Source organism: Styela clava, chromosome 6, assembly GCF_964204865.1.
Source record: "Styela clava chromosome 6, kaStyClav1.hap1.2, whole genome shotgun sequence".
NCBI classification, from domain to species: Eukaryota; Metazoa; Chordata; class Ascidiacea; order Stolidobranchia; family Styelidae; genus Styela; species Styela clava.
The window spans coordinates 18,456,569-18,477,803 of NC_135255.1; the positions used below are offsets into that span (position 1 = coordinate 18,456,569).

Below are 21,235 nucleotides of genomic sequence, written 5' to 3' on the forward strand. Positions count from 1 at the left end.
AGATATAAAAAAATAAACTGGAATAACACGTGCAATAAAACTATCAAATGTGACCCTAGTATGACATTGCTTGTTTCGAACAAACCATCACTCGTGCAACAGCGTCACCCGTAAAGAATGCCAACCGCCAACGCGAAACTGGTTGCTACACGGTAAAAACATAGATGACAACCATTGGCAGTCACTTACATTTTCGTGTGTAAATATCACTCTGTTGCAAGTATTACTTTAGCGATGATACTGACAAAGCATTTTGTATACGTGCCACACTATGATGCATCAGTTATATAAAAAGTTGGCAACGTAGTAGATGAATAATAACTCAGAACGTATCAGAACTGCATTTACAATTACGAAAGGCATTTTAATTCTAGCAAAGTAGAAAAGCAAACAACGATTCGTTGAACAATGGAAGGATATTTAGCCTTTTATATATTAGCTATTTTCAGTAAGTATTGCAATCTCCTGGCTGGGAATTTTAATGGAAATAGTGTGCTTGATAAAACACTCGTACCACTGCTTTGGCTTAAAAAAGACTCATAATTGAAACCAAATGGTTAGTTTAGGCATATGAAATGGGGATTCATGATATGTTTTGAGTCAGTAAATCTATAAAATGTTGGGCAGTTGGTCAGAGTAGACATATTGAGTGAGATTCGTGGAATGTTCTGAATTAGATAAGTTATGAAATTTTTTCAATATGGTTAGAGTAAACATATTAAATGGGATTCATGTTATGTCCACGGCTAGCATATTGACCGAAGCGTAAAAGTGCGGGGCAAGTAAGGCACGATTTCTGAAATTTATACACTTTTCTTATTATTAAGTTTTTGGTGATTACATTATTTTCAGCTTTGACACGCAGATTTCACGGAGAAAGCATAAATGTATGCTTACAACCAATCAAATCCATCGGATATAATGGATATAGAAAAGTCAGCTTTAGTTGGACGCTGACCAATCAAAATTGTGAATCTCAAAACGAGGTTTTACTCCTGAAACTGGCGAAGATTAATCTTAAACGCAGTGGGCTCTATCAGTGCCGCGGATATCTAAAAATTTCAGGTAAAAACCTTTAAGCACAATAGTGCAAACATTATCTTGACTACAATTCATTATGTTTGCAGCTTATCGTGAAAGCAAGAACATTTGTGAATACTCTGAAAACACTTGCTTTGTGGTTATTCCCGAAAATTCAACTTGGTTTGATGCCTCTATCGCCGACGATTGCACCAATATAAAATTGATAAGAATGGAGAACATCTTTCCGAGTACTGTAACATATGTTTCTAAAAGTTGGGCTAATACGTATTTGCAACATTTTGAAATTGGGATCATCTACCAGTCATCCAATTCAAAAGGTAATAAATGTTGATTTTTTTAAAATACGATTTTCATACATATTTCTGACTAGATCGATTATAAAATTTTCTTGGGTGTTTTGTTCTTTACAAAAACTTGATAGCTACTAATTTCATTTTTCAGTAGATTTTATTGTTTTATCATAACATGAGAACTGGGAAGCATGGGCCTGTAATACATTATCCAATCTCTACCAGGGTATTAATAAAGTGGTTGCGAAAGACTTTGTTCTGGATTATCTATAAATTGAATCTATGTCGTTGATTTTAAAAAATTGATAACAAAAAATAAACGAGTGCACCAGATACCGTCAAAATAATCAACCAAGAGAGATTCTTCATAGAGTCTGAACGGGGGATGTACCTGTCAGCCCAGACGATTTGCCGATAACCATCCAAGTTATTTGTTCACCATTGAATGACCAAAGGTATGGTTCAGCGGTGTGGCGCATCGTGGTAAGCGTTAGGAATACGCTCGCCACCGCAACTTTGATTACCCCGCGTTCGCAGATTCGAATCCTATGCGACGATAGTTATGTGCGAGAGGATTGCTGGACTCCTCGCCGCGGTAGGGTGGTTCACGTGACCGCTGGTCGGTTACGGCCTCCTCCGCTATCAAGACCATGCTTCCAAAAACAAATACCCAGCTGAATAATCCCATATCCGACATTTACTGTTACCCGGACGACAGGCCGTGGTTCGCCATAGGATTAAGCCGTCTTATCGGCACTCCTCTCCGCGGGATAAATATTTACTGATGTTGAAAATGATTCATTTGCAGTTGACAAAACAACAACTGTACAGCAGATGTCAACAACTGCACAGCATATATCAACGACTGTACAGCAGATGTCAACAACTGCACAACATATATCAACACATGTACAGCAGATGTCAACAACTGCTCAACAGTCGACCGTTTTATTCATCATTTCTGAACAAGTTCAAGCAGCATTCATCGACCGCACACTTGCATTCATTTTTGGAGTTCTACTGTTCATCGTTTTGATTGTCCTCTTTGCTGTGATAGTCAGGTTGGTGTTGCGTTTCACTTGTTTGGTATGGACGATTATATAGAAATTGGCAAATCGATACTTTTGGAGGTATTGCAGGTGTGTTCTGAATGAATAAAAGTCTAAAAAGAATAAGAGGTATTAGGAGTTGCTATCCCTATTGAATATACGTACATTTTAAAACTTATAAATGAAACAACTTCGGGCTGTCTCATAACGATCCTGTTTTGAACATTTTAGATATTGTAGGAAGATCGGTAACCAGCTACAAACACCCCAAGATCAGCAACAACAGCTTCCTCCGAATGTGGAAGCCGCGAATACAAACCAGCAAAATGAGTGCGAACCTGTATACAGTGTCGTTAATGAGGCATCCAATTCCAGATCCGATCATGAAGTTGTAGTCAACGAACTTTATAATTTGTAATAATTAAGTATACCGGTAAAAAAGATGGTAACTTGCGTTGAAACATAAAAGGAAAATGTATGAAAATATTTTGGCTGTTCTAAGATCTTTTTACCTTTCTAGAAACTCTATATTTGACATGGTCAAACTACGGCCCGCGGGCCCACTCTGGCCCGTCGGGTAATTCAATCTGGCCCGCAGGATACTGCCACAACCAAACTAAACCCAAATTTTGATGTTTCAGCTGAAAATACCTCAAGGAACTTGTCCAAATTGCGATTTAATTTAGTTTCGGCACAAAGCTTATTGTTTTCAAATTTTGCAATTGTAACATTGTAAATATTGTTCATAAAATTTAACAGGCCCGCCAGTTTAGATGGGCAAATTGTCTGGCTCCAGGTCCAAAAACTCTGCCCACCCCTGCAATCTATAAAAACATATGCAAATATTTTTTTTTGTTGAAATAAGTAAACATATATATATTGGCACGATTTATAATTTGTATCTGTGTTGGGCGAGATCATGAACCGTTGCAGGGGTATTGAGTTTTATAATTCAGTTATCATGCAACATATCTTCTATTCCTTAAGCCTTCCTCTTATTGGACACGAAGTGTACATATGGATCGTATGTTGTTGTCCTAATGCCTGTTTGTTAGTATATTTTTTCATTGTTATGAAAAAAAATCGCTTTTCTCATGAACTCCTGGATCAATTGCTTTGAAATTTTCTGTGGTTAAAATTATATTTTTCGCTAGAAGGCGATTACTTTTATTTATTTCAAAAATTTACGCGGGCTTTTTGGGATTCGTTTTTTTTTATGTGCAATGACGTCATCAAAATATCCCAACTTAGTCGTGAAGTTTGCGGTACGTTTTGGCTTCGTGTCTATTATGTTTGAGCTTCGCTGTTTTTTCTTCTCTCTCAAATCGAGGGTGGAAATTTTTTGAAGGGAAATTGTCGATGCTTCATCTTCCGGAAGTATAGCTTTAATCTATACTCATGTAGCAGTTCCTATTCTCGGGTCAAAATACTGTGACTTGAACGTCGGAGTGTCTTATGATGACATGCCGATAGTAGAACTTTTAGTTTTATCTGCAAGAGTAATTCTTGTCAGGTGGATAGGAGGCAAAGTACTAGTCATAAGTGAGATTTGTTAAGTCCAGTTATCGCAACTACTGGGCAATATATCAATCCGCACTGCGCATTCTACGTCATCAGGGCTTGCTTTTGGTAGTATTACCATTTCTAATCCAGCACATGCATTCATGAATGAACCCAAGCCAGTAATAGTCAGTATATTGGTGTGATATTTTGAAAAACGAAAGTACGCAAAACTCGGATCTTTATTTAATGATTGACTAACAAAATGATTTCTCCTTTACGCACAAATCGAGATTAAGATCAAAATTATTTCTTATTTACATAAATCATAATTATATGTATAGTACACAATGGTATTTCTAGCATGAACAAGCAATAAATCATGTTTGAATTATATACTAAGTGGATTGTGCCTATTACATCCGATTGCTAATTTCCCCTTCCATAAACACAATAGTTTGGTGATATTTGTATAAAAGGCACATATTGTATTTCATTATAAGAGAAATATTGAATAGTTTCCATGTGTTGCATAGCAGTGGTTCCCAACCTTTTTATCGAGCGACCCAAATTTTGTGAAAAATAAATTTTGTAAAATCTCGCGATCCCAAGGATATGCTTAAATACGAGGCTGTGTGCAATGCTTATGCCTTATATCAGGCCTGCACAACTCAAATTACCACGAGGGTCACAAGCATAAATCTGAAGTCCCGGCGGGCCGCAAACTTTGCCACATACATATTTCACAAGATGAACTACAAATCAAAATAATTTTGTAAAACACTTAAATTAAATGAACACTTTCATTACTGGGGAGCTTAAAAATATGAAGAATCTTATTTTCTTGAGTAAAAACAAGGTACAGTATTTTTGCATATGAGATGGCAAATATGTATTTAGTGATCATCATTTTCATCTACCTTGAAACCCACCCTTCATTTTCAATACTTCTTTTGTATTAGAATTAGGTATTGTGTGTTGCAGTATAAACTGACTGCAGGAAAATATTTTACTCGAGTTCAGTTTTGTAAAATCGTCCCAAATATAAGTATGACAATTTATTTAGTCATATGTATCATTATTGGATATTTCCATTGTATGCTAGACTAGACAAACAATCCGCTTAGTAGCAATAGATTCTCCTCTGTTGTACTTTTTGACTGTTAAATTACATTTTTCTACAAAATCTGTTCCAATTTATTTGAAATTTTACAGTAAATAGCATTATCTTTTGTGCGAGAATTTCTGTACTATTCATAAAAAAGGAATTGTTTTTTAAGTTCGAAATTCGAATCAAAAAAGAAACTTCAGTTTTATAAACTGCTAGTAAAAAATGATGGGGTTAATAATAGGTTGCTAATATGCACTAATGGGTGTGAGATTGTATACCGATATTGTTTCAAGCGTGATTCAGTCTGAATACTGAGATATCTAAATCAGGGTTTCCCAAACTGGGGGTCGCGGGATCGAGCGACGAATTTTAGGGGTCACGAAGTGCACACCAATTTCACACAAAGTTCGATATTCATTGAAACTAGTGCAAAACATAAATCTCACGATTTTGAATATGATTGGAGTAGCGGCGGGCTTGCATAACAATGCCGGCTTTGATTGTTAGACACGAGAAGTGGCGTGTTTCCAAATCACCCGCGGGCCGCACAGAAGTATCTAGCGGGCCGCATGCGGCCCGCATGTTGTGCAGGCCTGCCTTATATGGTCACAAAATAATCTGACTAATGTAAAACAAGCCTTTAAAGTTATATATTTAAACATTAACTCAAAGTGAGAAAGCTGCGCTTAATTGCCAAAAGCCAGTTATTGAAAATCGTGGCGTGGCTTTACTTAATCAAAACAGCAGCCCCCAAGTTTTTACGCTGGGTTACTGTCCACATGTATAATTACTATTGAGTCACACTTCAATAAACTAGATCAGTAGTTTTCAAACGGTGTGGCGCGCTCCATAAGGAAGGCGTAGACAAATTTTGGATGTGGTGTGAAGCTAATTAAAAATAAAAGCTCTTGTTAGATTTGATCTTGCCCGCATCGTATTTTGGATAATTACATTTCAAAACTTTTCATTTATTTTATTATTCACGTCACGTTGAATAAACCATATACTTTGACCGTACTATCTGTTACTTGTAGCTCACTGCTAACTAGTTATTTCTAAGGTGGGGCGCGAGACTTGGCCAATTCTAAAAAGTGGGCGCGGCTCTAAAAGTTCGAGAACCACTGCACTGGATCGAATCCACATATCGAACACACTAGAAAATAAAAGCAGTAACTTTAGTTTTTTGTTGAAGAAACAGGCGACCCAAGAAAATTTCAGGCCACCCCACATTGGGTTGCGAATCATAGTTTGGGAACATTGTTGTATAGTATTTAAAACATTAAACCCATGACTAGTTAGTTCATTTAGAAGAGCGAGATTTATTTCGTCAACCCGAATAAACAGTCGTAATAATGAAAAATAGGGCTACAAAAAACCCTTTTTCGGTATGGACTAGAGGGAGCGATACGACCACGCGGTCATCGGAGTCAGCTCTCTCCAAGTTTGCGCTGATGAGTTCACAGTAAAATATGACTATTAGAAGTGGTTAAAGTTCATGAAACAAAATTTGAAAATAACGCCAAACATGAGTTGCACAGGGTTCTACTTGTAAGAGTATTGCTAACGACTCTTGGTGGAAATACCGTTGAAATCTTTATCATTACCAAGGCAATACCTAATTCACGAAATTCCCATGCAATAAATACAGTACAATGCCTACATTTTTGATTAACGTTTTGTATTTGAAATGTTTTACATCCCAGATTTGATACCTCAATGTCCACGAAGATTATTATAGCTACTCAAATAACTTTTCCATTTCTACACATGTTTTTTGATTTTTTTGTGTCTTTTTTATACATGACATTTACTCAAAAATAATCAAAAAAAAATCAAAAACGTGATAAATACAAATCAAACAAATACAATATGAAATAAATGCATCAAACTTTGATAAATTCAGAGAACATTTTTTTGTTTGTATTTTTTTGAGTGAAAGTTGTATGAATTGTCATCAATTTCAGCGGGAGTTGCTGGCAACAAGGCAGAACCTTTTGGTTAGTCTTTCTTTTTGTTTATCGTAGCTTCCCATTTTCATATGGTATAACGCCAGATCAAATTTGTTGAGCAAAGTATGCGGTATTTCCCTACAATTTCTAACATATCAGGCATATGGCTTTGTTTAAACGATAAAGTTGTCTCGGACTAATGCTACCATCATATTAATCGAACATGGTGTGTCCAATTCGAACACTTCAAATAGTTCAAATTGCAGTTACGCAACAGTTGTTGTTCTAATTAATCTAATAGATTCATGATTGTACTATGTTTCCACAGTTTGTTGGATTTTTATCTAAAAGTAGTCTAATTCTTATTTTAGCACGACTGGGAATAAATTCGATGCAACCTGGAGAACGCCAACCACCACATGATGAAAATGCCATTCAAGAAGGTAACCAACCACCACATGAACAAAATGCTATTCTAGAAGGTGAATTTGAACTAAAAATTATATTTTCCGATACCTACGATTTGCTGTCTTTTCCACGAACAATCTGTTATACACTTCCAACAATACTTTGACTATCTTTCTAAGGTTTTAAGTCATTGGAGTCCGTTCAGTTATCTAGTTTGGATCAGTTCTAGCTTCCGCAATGAAGTTCTGCTCATAGACATTCTGTAGTTATCTGGCCCCGACTATGAATTTCTACTTACTTTGCATAATCTCGCTTTAATTTACTATATTAAAGTATCTAGATCAGTGTTTTTTGAACTTATTTAGCCGCACCCCCGTTTTAGAATTTGTCAATTCTCTCGCCTACCTTAAAAATAACAAGCTATCTATAAGCTACAAATAACAGCTAGTAAGGCGAAAGTATGTTTTATTCAAAAAACACGTTGAAAATACGTGGATGGAACCCAAATAATGAAATAAAGTGAAAAGGTTCGAACTGAAAGGATCTAAAATAAGGTGATCAAATCTAACAAATTATTTTCTTCACGCCCCCTCAAAATTTGTCTACACACGGACAACTAATTACATCTAATGGGGGCGTCTACAACGACTTACATCTAATGAGGCGCTACCCACATTTGAGAACCACTGATCTAGATGATAACATTGATTACGTTAGTTTTCAAAGCACTATACACAAATATTTTTCAGAAATAGAGGTAATCCGTCAAGATATTGGTAATTTACGCCAAGAATTCCGCGACGAAGTTGGGGAGCTTCGTAATGGCATGAACCAAATTATGGCTTTGCTTATGGAGCAGAATGCACAAAGACAACAAAGTGCGAGAAATAAGCAAAAATATTTATCAATATCATTCACTAAATTGAAATATGCTTAGTTTTTTAACACACCCTTGATAATATATTTCTAGTGTTATGAAAATCGATAAATAACCTTTTTTAAATTCAAGTTTCATTGTCTTCTGCCAAAATAAAGAGATTGTGAAGAAACACGTAAACCATGATTTTACAACTACCACCGAACAGCCCTCAAAGTTTTAAAAAATACATTATATGGTGTATATCATTTAATATCACACCTTTCAATATAAACATTTGCTATTTTTCAGATCAGCAACCCTCAGGCGATATGGGGCAGCAACCATCAAGCGACATGGGTCAGCAATCATCAAACGACATGGGGCAGAGCAATCGCGGTATAAAGTTTTTATATTTATTACCACAATCAAAGTTACTAAATTGATTGTGTTTGTTTGCATTTATTGACACATTTCATTTCAGCAGCTTTATGCAATCTGAGGATTTAGAATAATTAAAGCATATACTGTTATATTAAAATAACAGCATACCTATTTTAAGATTCAATTCGAGTAATATAGATATCCCTCAGTAAAAGTAAAAACTTAAATTGTCTTCGATATTCACCCAAATTTTACCAAGTTTTAATTTGACGTGTAATCCAAATATTTTGTTTCCACAGATCGCCAATAAGCTGCCGCTGCAATAATTAAAGCTTTCTTGCAAAAACCAAGGCCAAACAAGATAATGCTTTTTGGAAATATATTCGTTTAATACAATTGTAATTTTTAGATTAATTAGTGACCATTTTTTCTATTATATCATTAAGATAATTTATTTGCGAACAGTTTGCTTATATGGTAGAATTATCACATCATAAAGAGAGCAATGCACACATTTAGGAACTCGAAAGTCAAACCGTCTTAAATCGGAGCTATTATTAGAATTAGGATCCAGATAGGCATCAGTTGAAAAATGAATACGACTTTTTGTAAGATAATTTTTGTTTTAAGAAATTGTTCTCATAGGTCAATGTAATAAATTAAATTACAACAACAATTGAAACGACTCCCCAGAATGACGTATTGAATTGATCTACTTCGTTTCTATTTCGCAAATTTGGAATTTATTGTGTTGTTATTCAACAATTGTATTTTACCATTTCATTAATTAAATGCTTCATTTAATTTGAATAAATCCATCAAGTTTAAAGTTGTTATTTTTGAATTTGCCATTGGCTTCCAGGATTCAGAATGAGAAATCCAGTACAACCTTAGGAATCTTGCTCCATCACAGCAGCAAAGCACTTGCTAATTGCTACAATATAAACTTCATTGCTTGGATCTTTTCGAAAGTATAATTTTGTGATTCATTGTTGAAATAGCCCAAAATGGTTTACACACAACAGGTTTCTGGGAGTAAACAGCGAGTTAATGTAAAGTAAATTTGAAACCCAATTCACGACCCAAACAGGTCGTATCGTTTCCTCTCAGTCATATAACGAAAGTATGTGTTTAATTATTATTTATATATGTATGCATATGTTGTTTTCTTGGTCTGAAAATAAAAATAAACACTCTTTCGTCTCGGTAAATCAAATTCAAGAAAATTAACAAATTTATTACACCATTCGTATTCGAAAGCAATGCTTGGTGTCATTCTTCTAACTATAGAACCGATATTTCTTGCTTTTAATTGCACCGATAGAGTCATTGCATTTACCCAATTTCGAATAATTTTGATAAATTTCGGTTACGTAAAACACCAAATAATTGAACTGTTTGAAGTAATAATCTAAAATAAAAAAAATTTCCTCTGGGAAGTCGTCTTCTAATCCGTAGTTCGATTGTGACGTCATGATTAATTCATTGTATATAGTTCATTGATGACAATTTCATCCTGATTCATCATGTCGTATGGATTTTCAATGAAGTTAGCTGCATTGTCTTGTTCGATTACGATATCCAGGTCTGGTTCGTCGTGGGCGTTGTCATATATATTGTTTTCGTGATGTGAATGTTGAGTATCACTGCTACACTTTTGTGTAGTTTTCTTGCTTATTAATCTGTGTAAAAAGTATCGTTATTTGTAATTTTGAAATTTCATGTTATTGAAATAGACATTTGCATACACATACTCATGCTCCACAAGTATATCGAAATTAGAAAAGTGTTCATGTGGCGTGAAAATGCCGTAAATTTGAGCAACCGTTATATAAAACTACCGCAAAATATTGGGCGTAGCAAAGTATCCTAAGGTAAAACACCCTGGCACGTATACTGCGGTAGCACCAAATATTGATTGCGTTATTACATACTTCCATGACATACAAAACTTAGATGCTGAAGTTACATTTCAAACTCTGTCTCGAGTTACGGAATATTTTTTTTTTATTGATGTTGGAGAAAAAAATTTTCAAAGTCAAGTATTGTTGTACATTGAAAATAAAAATAAATGAAAACTTTAAGACTCTGATGATGTAAAATTCATAACTTAGATTGCCTAGAGCCGAATGCTTTGAAATCAGATTCGGATCCGGAGATAAATGCTCCGCCAACTTGGAGTCAGTTTATTAATTAAATGGCTCAGCGGCAAAGATAGGCACAGCGAGTAGGCATATAGGCTTACCTTTGAATGACCAAAACCAATAATGCAAAACCTTCCATCAAAGCAATAACTCCAAATACAATTGAGAGGGCAACTCCAGTGTTGTCGCTCACGATGGACTCAGTTCGGCGATCCCCTGTGGGGATAATTCCGGTTCGGTTATCCTCTGTAACCGTTTTCTTGGGTGGTTGGGGACGTCGTCGTGAGTGAATATTCTGTCACACCGTTGGACGTAGCAGTCATCATTGGTGTATCTAGATTATAAACGATTGACTTATTGACTATGTATAAGAAGCATTTGTGAAATGTAACCTATGTTTTTTTACGTGTACGGAAAATTCAGCGCAGAAAATTCGCCGATTTTTTCATAAAAACATCAAGGCTGTTTATAGGGTTAGGGTAAACTCTTAAATAACGAATCATTTTTAAATAAAAAGGTACTTTGACAATCCAACTGTTTTTATCACAAATACTTGTCTTACAACAAAATGCTCTTGCGCAATTTTTCCTATGCGGCGAAATTTCCTGCGGAGAGATTTCATACGGCGAAATTTACTGCGGCGAATTACCCAAGAACCTTTTCTCACTCTATGTTTTAAAAATTGTGCACCTCAAGCAATAACCATATGTCTTGGTAAATAAAATTCAAGAAAACTTATAAATTTATGACACCGCATGCGCCTAATTATTGCTCGTATAATAACATAAAAAAGGGAATTTCCGTTTTGTGTTAACGTTGGCATAACGTAATCAGATTTTGAATAATATTCGACAGAATTTCAAAGCTGGTTCAAATTCTGTTATATGGCATAACGCAATTTTTACGACGTTTATGGTTTATATCTCCAAGGAATCACTAAAAAATTCATATACATATTTAAATAGACATTATATAATAAATATACAAGCGTAACCATTCATTCATTGTTCATAAGACAAACCTAATATATTTTCTTCATTCATTATGTATTCATAACCAACGTTTAGCTTCATGTTTCTATTGTAATAGCCTTTACTAAAATCAACCACAACCGGAACGATCGAATCTTGGAAGATTAGAATACATCCGTTGATGAGTGTTCTGTTTGAAAGTGATGATTTCGTCGAGACGACAACAAAACATAAACCTTGTTGAAATTCACAAAGTTCGCGATTGTTCTGAAACGCTAGAAAACAAAAAAAAATATTTGTATTTATACAGCAGTTTGTTCGGGATAGCTCCCCAAATATAAATTGAAAAAGGGGAGTCAGTTTTTATGACTTTATTTTTTGTTTTCAAAGCACAACAATATTCAAAATGGTGATATTTCTAAAAATATAAAAAATATCAGCAGGTATTAATGAAAATCAAATTCCTCAAACAAACCGGATATTTTTAGAGATGCTTTGCAATCGCCGTTGTATGTCAGACTCATTGTATTCAATCGAAGTATCAGAGCGCTTTCTTTGTAAACACAGTTATTCGCAGTCATATACCACTGCCGAGAGAACCAGTCATAACCATCATACTCAAATACATCAGTACTCTTCTTGCAGAGATCCACAACTGCCCATCCGTTCGCCATGAAGAAAAATCCTTCAAAAATTACTGAATGGGGTTGGAGGAACGACTATACAAATAAATTGCGGTGACAGTGGGGATACCGATGGGGTGGTAAACTGAATCGACGTCGAAATTATTGACTTTTTAAATTATTTTCTCGGATTATATGTTTACCTGATAAAATATTGCCCAGTACAAATATTCGATAATATTTTACACCTTGCGCCGAAGTAGATAGAAAATACATGAACCATATGAAAGCTTACCTAATAATAAGATTATCCTGAGCATGTTCCACGGTCATTGATTAAGAACTTCCTCAGCTTTACAATCTATAGAAAGTAAAGCAATCACTCATTCACTAATAAAATAATTCGCAGTTAAAACAAGCTGCTATGCAGTTTAAGATTCTTCTCAGCCCTTCTTGTTGATCTGGTATCAGATATAATGCAATAGCTTCTTTGGCTGCGCTAATGTATGATACATAAGCACGTGCTAACAGCAAACACATATCTCCCGGAAGATTACCTATCTCAAAATAGTGTGGGGCGTGTATAGGTCATTTTATTGTAAATGTTTCAGCTGTAGATTATCTTCATAAACGTTACTGCTGAGATAATACATTTTACTTGCACAAATGAGCTATAACTCACTGTATATTAATTTAGTGAGTGTGATAAGCTATCATTTGCTGCAGATAACTATGATTATTTAGTCCCAGAAGGAAATTTATAATCAATTTATCAGAATTCATGTTAAAGAAATCGCCCACATTTTTTTACACGTCATCTGTACGAGAAAATATTTGCGACGTCTGTCTCTGTTTCCTATGGCATATGAAAATTGCCCCATACTGGATGTATTATTATTGAAACAACATCAAAATATACGCAATAGTGTCATAAAACGCAGATGATCCCCGATTCAAGCATGGTGTTAGTTGTGATGCACTAATGTGGTTGATATCTTGCTATCAACTTGAATTCATATGGTTTTCACATAAGTATAACATAATAATGAGGTTAACGACAATTTGAGCAAGAATCTCAAAGCTCCATCAAATACCAGGAAAAGCAACATCTAATAACCGTTTATTGAATTTAAATTTTATCTGACAGACGGCTACGACCCCTCACGTTTCAGTCACTTTCATTTTACGTGACGTAAAATGTTCGAAACGCAAAATAGATTCTGAAAATTTTACTCTCAATGCAAGAAGCTTTTCACTGTGACAACCTAAATACACTATTGGCATTAAACTATTAATTGTTTAACGACCTAAGTCCTAAATAAACGTTACTGCTAAGATAATACACTTTATTTGTACCAATGAGCTATAGCTCAGTGGATATTATTATGTAGATAATGGTTATTTAGCCACAGGAGGAAATTACTCCCACGGTAATTCTACAGTTGGCCCACGTTTGTTTTCGTGAATCAACTCTTTTAGTATATTAATCAGATCATAAAAAATTATACAAACTAGAAATGCGCATGCAATACAAACTGCAAATTTTAAATTTATAGAATATTGTACGATGGACCCAAGGGGTTGCATGTGTGAGCAAAATGATGTTTACCATCAATTTGCGAGCTACAGTAGTATGAAATTGCCTGTGTCTTTTTTCCCAACGCTGACGAAAATTTCCCCCTACTAATACTATGATTGATAGACCAATAATTGCTTATATCTAATTCAATACAAGGCAATTCACCCACAACTTCTCTGATATGTCTCTCATCAAATACAAATGACTCGTGACAGCCTTCCAGCTAGCACGTTTATAATCAAATGTATATACGTATTCAACAACTTGTGGCCATCATATTGTGAGAATCCAGGCATTTAAACAATGCAATTTCGACTTATCTCGAAGTGATCAAACACATGCCATTCAACAAGTAATATTTTGCAAGTTTATTAATCAACATTGCAGTATTGAAACGACATCAAAATATACGCAATAGTGTCATAAAAATAACGCAGATGATCCACGATTCAAGCATGATATGTGTATGTCATGCACGAAGTGATTTTTTCACATCGTCCTGTTGACTCATATAATAAAGATTTACGAGTTTATGACAACCATGCATAGTCCCATACTTAGCCTGCTAATTCGAACCTACAAAATTGAAAACTAACATTTTGTAATTATACTTTGTATATCATTTAGGCCCTTCGGTGGCATTTGCCAACAGATATGTTTGACATGAATATGGTTTCACACATTTGATTTTGTTGTTAAGAATTATAAACAATATTTCCAAATCAATATTTTTCCAATCCAAATGCAGTATCGAGTGCGTTCGAGTCATATCCTAATCAGTACACAGCAGCAAAGAATCATTTCATTGTGCGTGTGAAACAAAATTACTTTACAAAGATAATAATAAACTAGCTAGACAAACGATCGAAATCGTAATATTTGGGTATTTTCACTCTCAAAGAAAAAAAATATCGAATAGGCCGTACAAATTCTGTAAAATACCGATTCATTTCGCTGAGAAAATTTTCCAACTATATTGAATTGTGCCGATTACTTCCGATTGCTCAATTGTTTAAGCATTAGCCTGAATAACCTCGCGATGCTGGTATAGTCGAGGTCGATCATATTTCAACAATATCTTATGAAACCAATAGCTTCCGTGTATTTCATATTATAAATACATTAGGTTTTCAATTAACAACAATCTGTCTACACACTCAGGCCTATAGAAAAAAATTATATTATCTAATTTATGGGCATAGATTGACGACAACACACAAATATGATCTTTGTAAGCGTTGTGTGCCTGTCAGTTGCGCGTGAAGCTAGCTTGCTAAATGCATGAGTGAGGATTTCACGATCCAAACCTGTATTTTGTAATGCAATAAATATGGTTGGCATTTGACAACTGTTCCAGACAAAGTTTCATCGTTTTGTTTCTTATATATTTGGCCCGGGGTTATTTTGAAAGATCTTGGTTATTGCACTTTTTTGAATGACCCAGTGATATATCTACAACCCTTATAAGGGGTGAACACCCCCTTGATTTTGAGTTGTGACACCTCACTTTATTCCCAGAATTCAACAAAATTGTGTTTAAATATCCAGAAAGTAGATTAGTTTGATCAGTCAAATACATAACATATTTTTACAATAGTTACAAATAGTTTTATCACTGATAGCAAGATTTCTACCACCCCCTAAATTTAGAATCCTCCCCCGCCCCGCCCCCCTAAAATAAAAAGCTGGGGAACCTATTAGAATGACAACTAGTAAACTACTCCATAAAGGGCTATAACTTCACCATCTGTCCGTGGACAGGAATAGGTATGTCGACGTAAACAATTTTTTTTACAATAGTTTTGTGTTTTTCTCATTACATATTAGGAGTTTAGCGTTAGGAGTGTGAAACATATTTTCCGTTTTAAGCAAAGTGTTTGCTTATAGATAAGGGTTAAGGTTTAGCTCACAAGTCCTAATTGAATGTTGCTATTGTTTTCATTTTTAGAATTAAAATTAAGTAAGTTGTCGACCTGTTTTTTAGATTAGTCGTAAACTTTAGCAACCCATTTCTTTACAGAGTCTACCATAACCATTTCAAACTGTTTCTGTAAGGACGTCGAGTACTTTCGCTACTGTTTCCACAATGCAAATCATCATTTTTCAACACATATAAGCGACTATGTCGGGTATATCCGTCTATTTCATGCTTGTAGACTAGGTATTTCACTGATTGCAATAGACTTCAATTAAAGTTGTGGAGTTGTGAAGATTGAGAAACCTGGCATATTATAGGTTTAAGGAAGTTAAGAGCGCGAAGTGTCTCCGCAAACACGTTATAGGCTTTTGTGCAGTCATTTCCCTCCAAGATCCAGTTTCTCGCCAGCCCCTTGCCATTACCAATTTGCGCAGGATACTTTGCACACAGATCAATTGTTTCAGTATCTTGCCCCAAACACCTGTTTGCCACTGTGACGAAAACAAATTACGATATGAATCAGCTATAAGCTGCCTTATCGCAGTTCAGGAAAGTAATATGAGTAAAAAATGAATACATTTATTATATTATAAACAAAATTGTTTATATATCACTTTTCATTACTATATTTTACCAGAAAATAGTCACTATGATTAGATACTATACCACGTCGCTGGAACATGAAATGCTAGCCCATTTTATAGAACTGAGATAATAATTTAACACGCTTGAGTGTTCAAAATGAATATGAGGTAAAAAAGTACTGAGCCTCATTCATTAGGGTTCTGATATACAAATTGTGAAGATTTATTGGGGTCGCCTAACTTCTGCTGTACATGCGCACGTATGGCACTAGGCTTCGAAGGTATCGAAGTGAAATTTGTATGGCCTGAACTGTGGCCTTAAAATCGAGAGTAAATCGAGAGTACTAAATTTCTAAACTTTTGAGGCACAATATTAGATTAAAACGTATACAAAAAGTACATATTACAGTATGTTTTAACATAACTTCTTTCAAATGAAGTATATTTTCTTCTTAACTCGCGCAGTAATTATTAATGAAATTTATATATAAATCGCTGCAGATAGGTAATGATACGAATATATATATATATATATATATATATATCACGTCATCTAGGTTCCCTATATGGTGCGTAACTGCGCCGACCATTGGGTGTGGGTCGTCATATTTTCTAACGCCGAGCTAGATGTTCGTTCCATGTTTGAATTACATGTGTAGTTTGCTCGCATTTTGATAATACTGTTGTAATATCTGACATAGTTTGTAGACTCTGCTCAGCCTTAAAATATTCATGCTCATTAGAACAAACATTTGCTCAGTGTAACATTTTCTTGGAGGAAATACTGCTCGTCACCCACGTTATCCGATACAACAAAAATTTAAACGGCCATTATTCACGCCACTAAATTTGGCACAATTCAGCAGGACAGGGACATGATCTTTAGCTAATTCCTTACACAAAGGTTGCCCTTTCCAACGATTAGAAAAAAGGAAGCCTTACCTATCAATAAAAGTATGAAAAACATTTTATCGATTCCTTGAAATATCCCGATGCAAAAGTAAGATACTTGACCCTTTAGACCACACAGTGTCTAATGACAAACAATTTCATGTATATACGCCAAGCTGTCCACATGAAAGTATAAATGAATCATTTCCCGTAGTGCGTGTACCAGGTTAGGGTTAGGCCATGATTTTATTCCGATTTTCTTTATTTTAGTTCCCTATTTTAGTTTCGATTTCGAGGACTGTAGTGTTAGCCAAGTGATATACCCTCTGCCCATAGTGTTCCGTCCCCATGCACAACTTGATGTAAAGTAGGCGAACAAAATTGGTTACCTCCCTATTGGTACACATACTTCTGGAGCGCCCCATATTTAGCGTTTGTTTGCAAGGAAATGTACAAATGACTACTAATACAACCTCCTACAGTATTTATTTTTGCTTCGTCAAAATTAAAATATCTGCGAGGGTTACCTTACAAGCTAGCTGTTTGATTTTATTTATACTAACGCCGCCTCCTTTCATAAAAGAGAACACGGCACATTGTATGCACGTCCATATTTATTGTTTGACTACTGTATTTATTTATTGTCATTCTCTATTCAAACTGGCAATACGAAAAATATGTCGTTTGGCACATTATTGAGTTGTCATAATGATTTTTCTCATTTTTGAAATAAAAATATGTCCTATGCTATTCCAATACCCTTTCTTCTGTGCTATTAAAATGGAGATAACACTGGTTTCGCCTACCAACTACTGCTGTGGGCTATAGACATAAGAAAGTTGCTATGCAATACATGGAACAATGCAAGTCATTGACAGTTTATGTGGATCTATAGAAAAGCTATTGACACAAAGTCTTGCCTTATTATGGAGTTCGGATGTTTCAAACAATGAATCGCGCTCAACCTCCACCGTTTTCTTTCATATACACTCGTGTTGATTTACTGTTTATAAATATTGCGTGGCTGCGCATTGTAAGTAGTAAATACTTACCTGAGTGCATTACCTAAAAACATTATAAAAAATCATGTATCAATACTGGTATGCAAAGACTCAATGAAACTTCGCCGCCCATATTTAAGAATAAAAGGTTACATTTTTGTAGGGCAATGCTTGGTTTTATCGTAACTAGTTATATATCAACCTGGTAGCGTGATTAAAATGTGACCAGAACCCTTATTAAACTTTCTAAGCTTTGAAATCGCTGGTACAGTGGTTCCCTAACTTTTTATGGCTCGTGGACCCCTTCGTGGCTTTTAGCACTCATAGGTCCCTTCCTAATCATTCCCGTGGTATTTATAGTGGTATTGTAATTGGTAGATTCCAAATCCCATAATGTACAAACAATTAATGCTCAACAAAGTGAAAACATCCTTTGAAATACCCTTATCAAGCAATGAAACTAAGAAGAACGGTGTGTTTTCTTGTAAAGTGAAAAGCAAAATCAGTTCTACGCCTAGCACTGTGCCCCTTCCCATATACTGTTCTGTGGGTCACTTGAGAAGCCATGGTTGGGAACCACTGCGCTAGTATGACCCCATATAGTATGGCATGACGTATTGATATGATACTGATTTGAAACACTTATCCGAATTCATCAGAAAAATATATTCTTTCAAATAGAAGATCTGTTCATCTAAAAATTCAATTTACTTTGCTTTTACATTATTTATTATTAATGTACCTTCTGTTCAGAAAACATACATAATCCGGCGTGATTCAAAAATTTCGTTTTCGACTCTTAACTAACAAAAAAAGAAGGTGGCAAAACCATCGGAGTCTGAAAGACTCAAAATGTATAACACCAATATATTGACTTCTCCTGGCTTGAGTCAAATTAAGAACTCATGTGCTGGTGTAGAAATGAAGATACTGCCAGGAAGCAAGGTCTGATGACGTAGAATGCGCAGCAGGGATGATAAAGATAAATGTTGTTATTACTGCAACTAACATCTCGGGGGTGACTGAAAATGGTCCAAACTAAGGGTTCTACTATCGGCACGTCAGTAAAGGACACTCCAACGTTCAAGTCACGGTATTTTGACACTAGAACAGGGACTACTACATAAGTATATATTAGAGCTATAATCAAGGAAGATCATAAAAATAGACATTTCGATTTAAAAAGTTCTACCCCAATTTGGTATGGAAGATAAGAGAAGGGCAGTAATTTTTGTTCTCTTTCGTTCGCCTATAGTTGTAGAAAATGTACAATGCTCACCCAATAGAATGTGAACAATAAATTATTGAGAAATAATATGATGAGAGAATTGAAATGTGACGTCATGTTTCTAACTGTGACGTAAGTATATTGGGTTTCTCGTTTTGTTGCGAAAAATAATAATCTTGCTTATTTCCTAAATATATCGTTATGTTATATGCCTCATTCATCACCTCCGAAAACCATCCATCTTGACAATTTCTCAGAAACGACTGGTATTGTTCAGCGACATACTTTAACAATGAACTAGTACACTGATTTACAACCTATGTTCCGGAAACTACGTAAAGGCAAGCTTCCTCGACAAACCTGCTTGGAATGCAAGATAGTTTATTCAAATATTTGTAAGGACTTTTGAATGAGAGATTCAACATTGCGATAAGTTGCTAAATGAGGTTGAATACGCGTATTCGAATAAGACATCCTTACCTCAGTAAATCCAATACAGTGCTTAACATACGCAAAGAAAAATATATTTTGCTTACCAAACAGAACTCTGAAAATAAACCTATTTTAACTAACATAAGAAACAGTCCATATTGAGTCAAAAAGTTCAAGGTTAGTTTTAAATATACAACAAACCGTATTAAAGGAATTGCAGATACGTTGCATGAGAACTAGTAACTGAAGTCGATATCCTTGCATCGGTTGATGGTTTTGCCCGATACAGATATATATTATGAAGCGTGCCAATAACAGTCGATATAATTTCATACATATTCCTTCTATGTTTCAACGTAAGTTGAAAACGAACTGCTTCGAATTCTGGTCGGGGAAATCACATTACAAATTATAGATATATCGCAAAACATAACATGAATTATGGCCATATTTTGAGCTATCTAGTCAAGTACAAATATAACAGGCCTGATTAAGATCGAGAGTACTAAACTTTTAAGGGCACAATATTACATGCGTTAATACGTATACAAAAAATACATATTATAGTATGATTTAACATTACTTCTTTCAACCTAAATATATTTCTTTTTAAACTCGCGCGGTAATTTTAAAGGACTTTTATATAAAATTTCTGCATATATATAAGATATATATATCGGGTGTGTAACTGCGTCGACCATTTGCGCAGTAAAATCTCATTCTCACGCACACAAAGTGTGGGTCCTCATATTTTCTAACGCCGAGATAGATGTTCGTTCCATGTTCAAGTTACATGTGTACTTTGCTCGCATTCTGATAATACTGTTGTAATATTTGACATAGTTTGTAGACTCTGCTCAGTCTTAAAATATCCATGCTCACTAGAACAACTTTTGCCCACTGTAACATTTTTTTAGACGAAACACTGCGCGTCACGCAAGTTATCCGATACAACAAAAATTTATACGGCCATTAGTCACGCCACTAAATTTGACACAATTCAGCAGGTCAGGAATATGATAATCAGCTAATCCTCTACAAAAGGTTGCCCTTTCCAACGAATAAATAACAGAACCTTACCTATCAATAAAAATATTGAGAAAATTTTATCTATTTCTCGAAATATTCCGATGCAAAGATACCAGTGATATATCTACAACCCTTATAAGGGGTGAACACCCCCTTGATTTTGAGTTGTGACACCTCACTTTATTCCCAGAATTCAACAAAATTGTGTTTAAATATCCAGAAAGTAGATTAGTTTGATCAGTCA

At 35.0% G+C, this 21,235-nt stretch overlaps 2 protein-coding genes across 4 annotated transcripts; one reads left to right on the plus strand and one right to left on the minus strand.

Moving 5' to 3' along the window:
- Nucleotides 1–302: 302 nt before the first annotated feature.
- LOC120331433 (uncharacterized) lies at nt 303–2,869 on the plus strand. Of its 3 annotated transcripts, none has more exons than XR_013476787.1 (5): nt 303–448; nt 853–1,065; nt 1,128–1,361; nt 2,143–2,512; nt 2,615–2,751. XR_013476787.1 is itself a non-coding variant. In XM_039398513.2 (5 exons), exons 1-5 carry the CDS (start codon nt 409–411, stop codon nt 2,799–2,801), a joined length of 927 nt encoding a protein of 308 aa, XP_039254447.1. In that variant the 5' UTR covers nt 303–408; the 3' UTR covers nt 2,802–2,869. The 3 variants fall into 3 exon arrangements, 2 of the variants coding, with proteins under 2 accessions (XP_039254447.1, XP_039254448.1); XM_039398513.2 differs by having other exon boundaries at nt 2,143–2,395; nt 2,615–2,869; XM_039398514.2 differs by having other exon boundaries at nt 2,143–2,473; nt 2,615–2,750.
- A 6,462-nt stretch (nt 2,870–9,331) lies between these two features.
- Nucleotides 9,332–12,755, minus strand: LOC120330610 (uncharacterized). Its single transcript, XM_078114073.1, has 5 exons — nt 12,625–12,755; nt 12,182–12,391; nt 11,757–11,981; nt 10,837–11,069; nt 9,332–10,273 (listed from the first exon to the last, which is right to left on the minus strand). The coding sequence occupies exons 1-4, from the start codon at nt 12,647–12,649 to the stop codon at nt 10,975–10,977; spliced, it is 555 nt and encodes a 184-aa protein (XP_077970199.1). The 5' UTR covers nt 12,650–12,755; the 3' UTR covers nt 9,332–10,273; nt 10,837–10,974.
- Between the last annotated feature and the right edge of the window lie 8,480 nt (nt 12,756–21,235).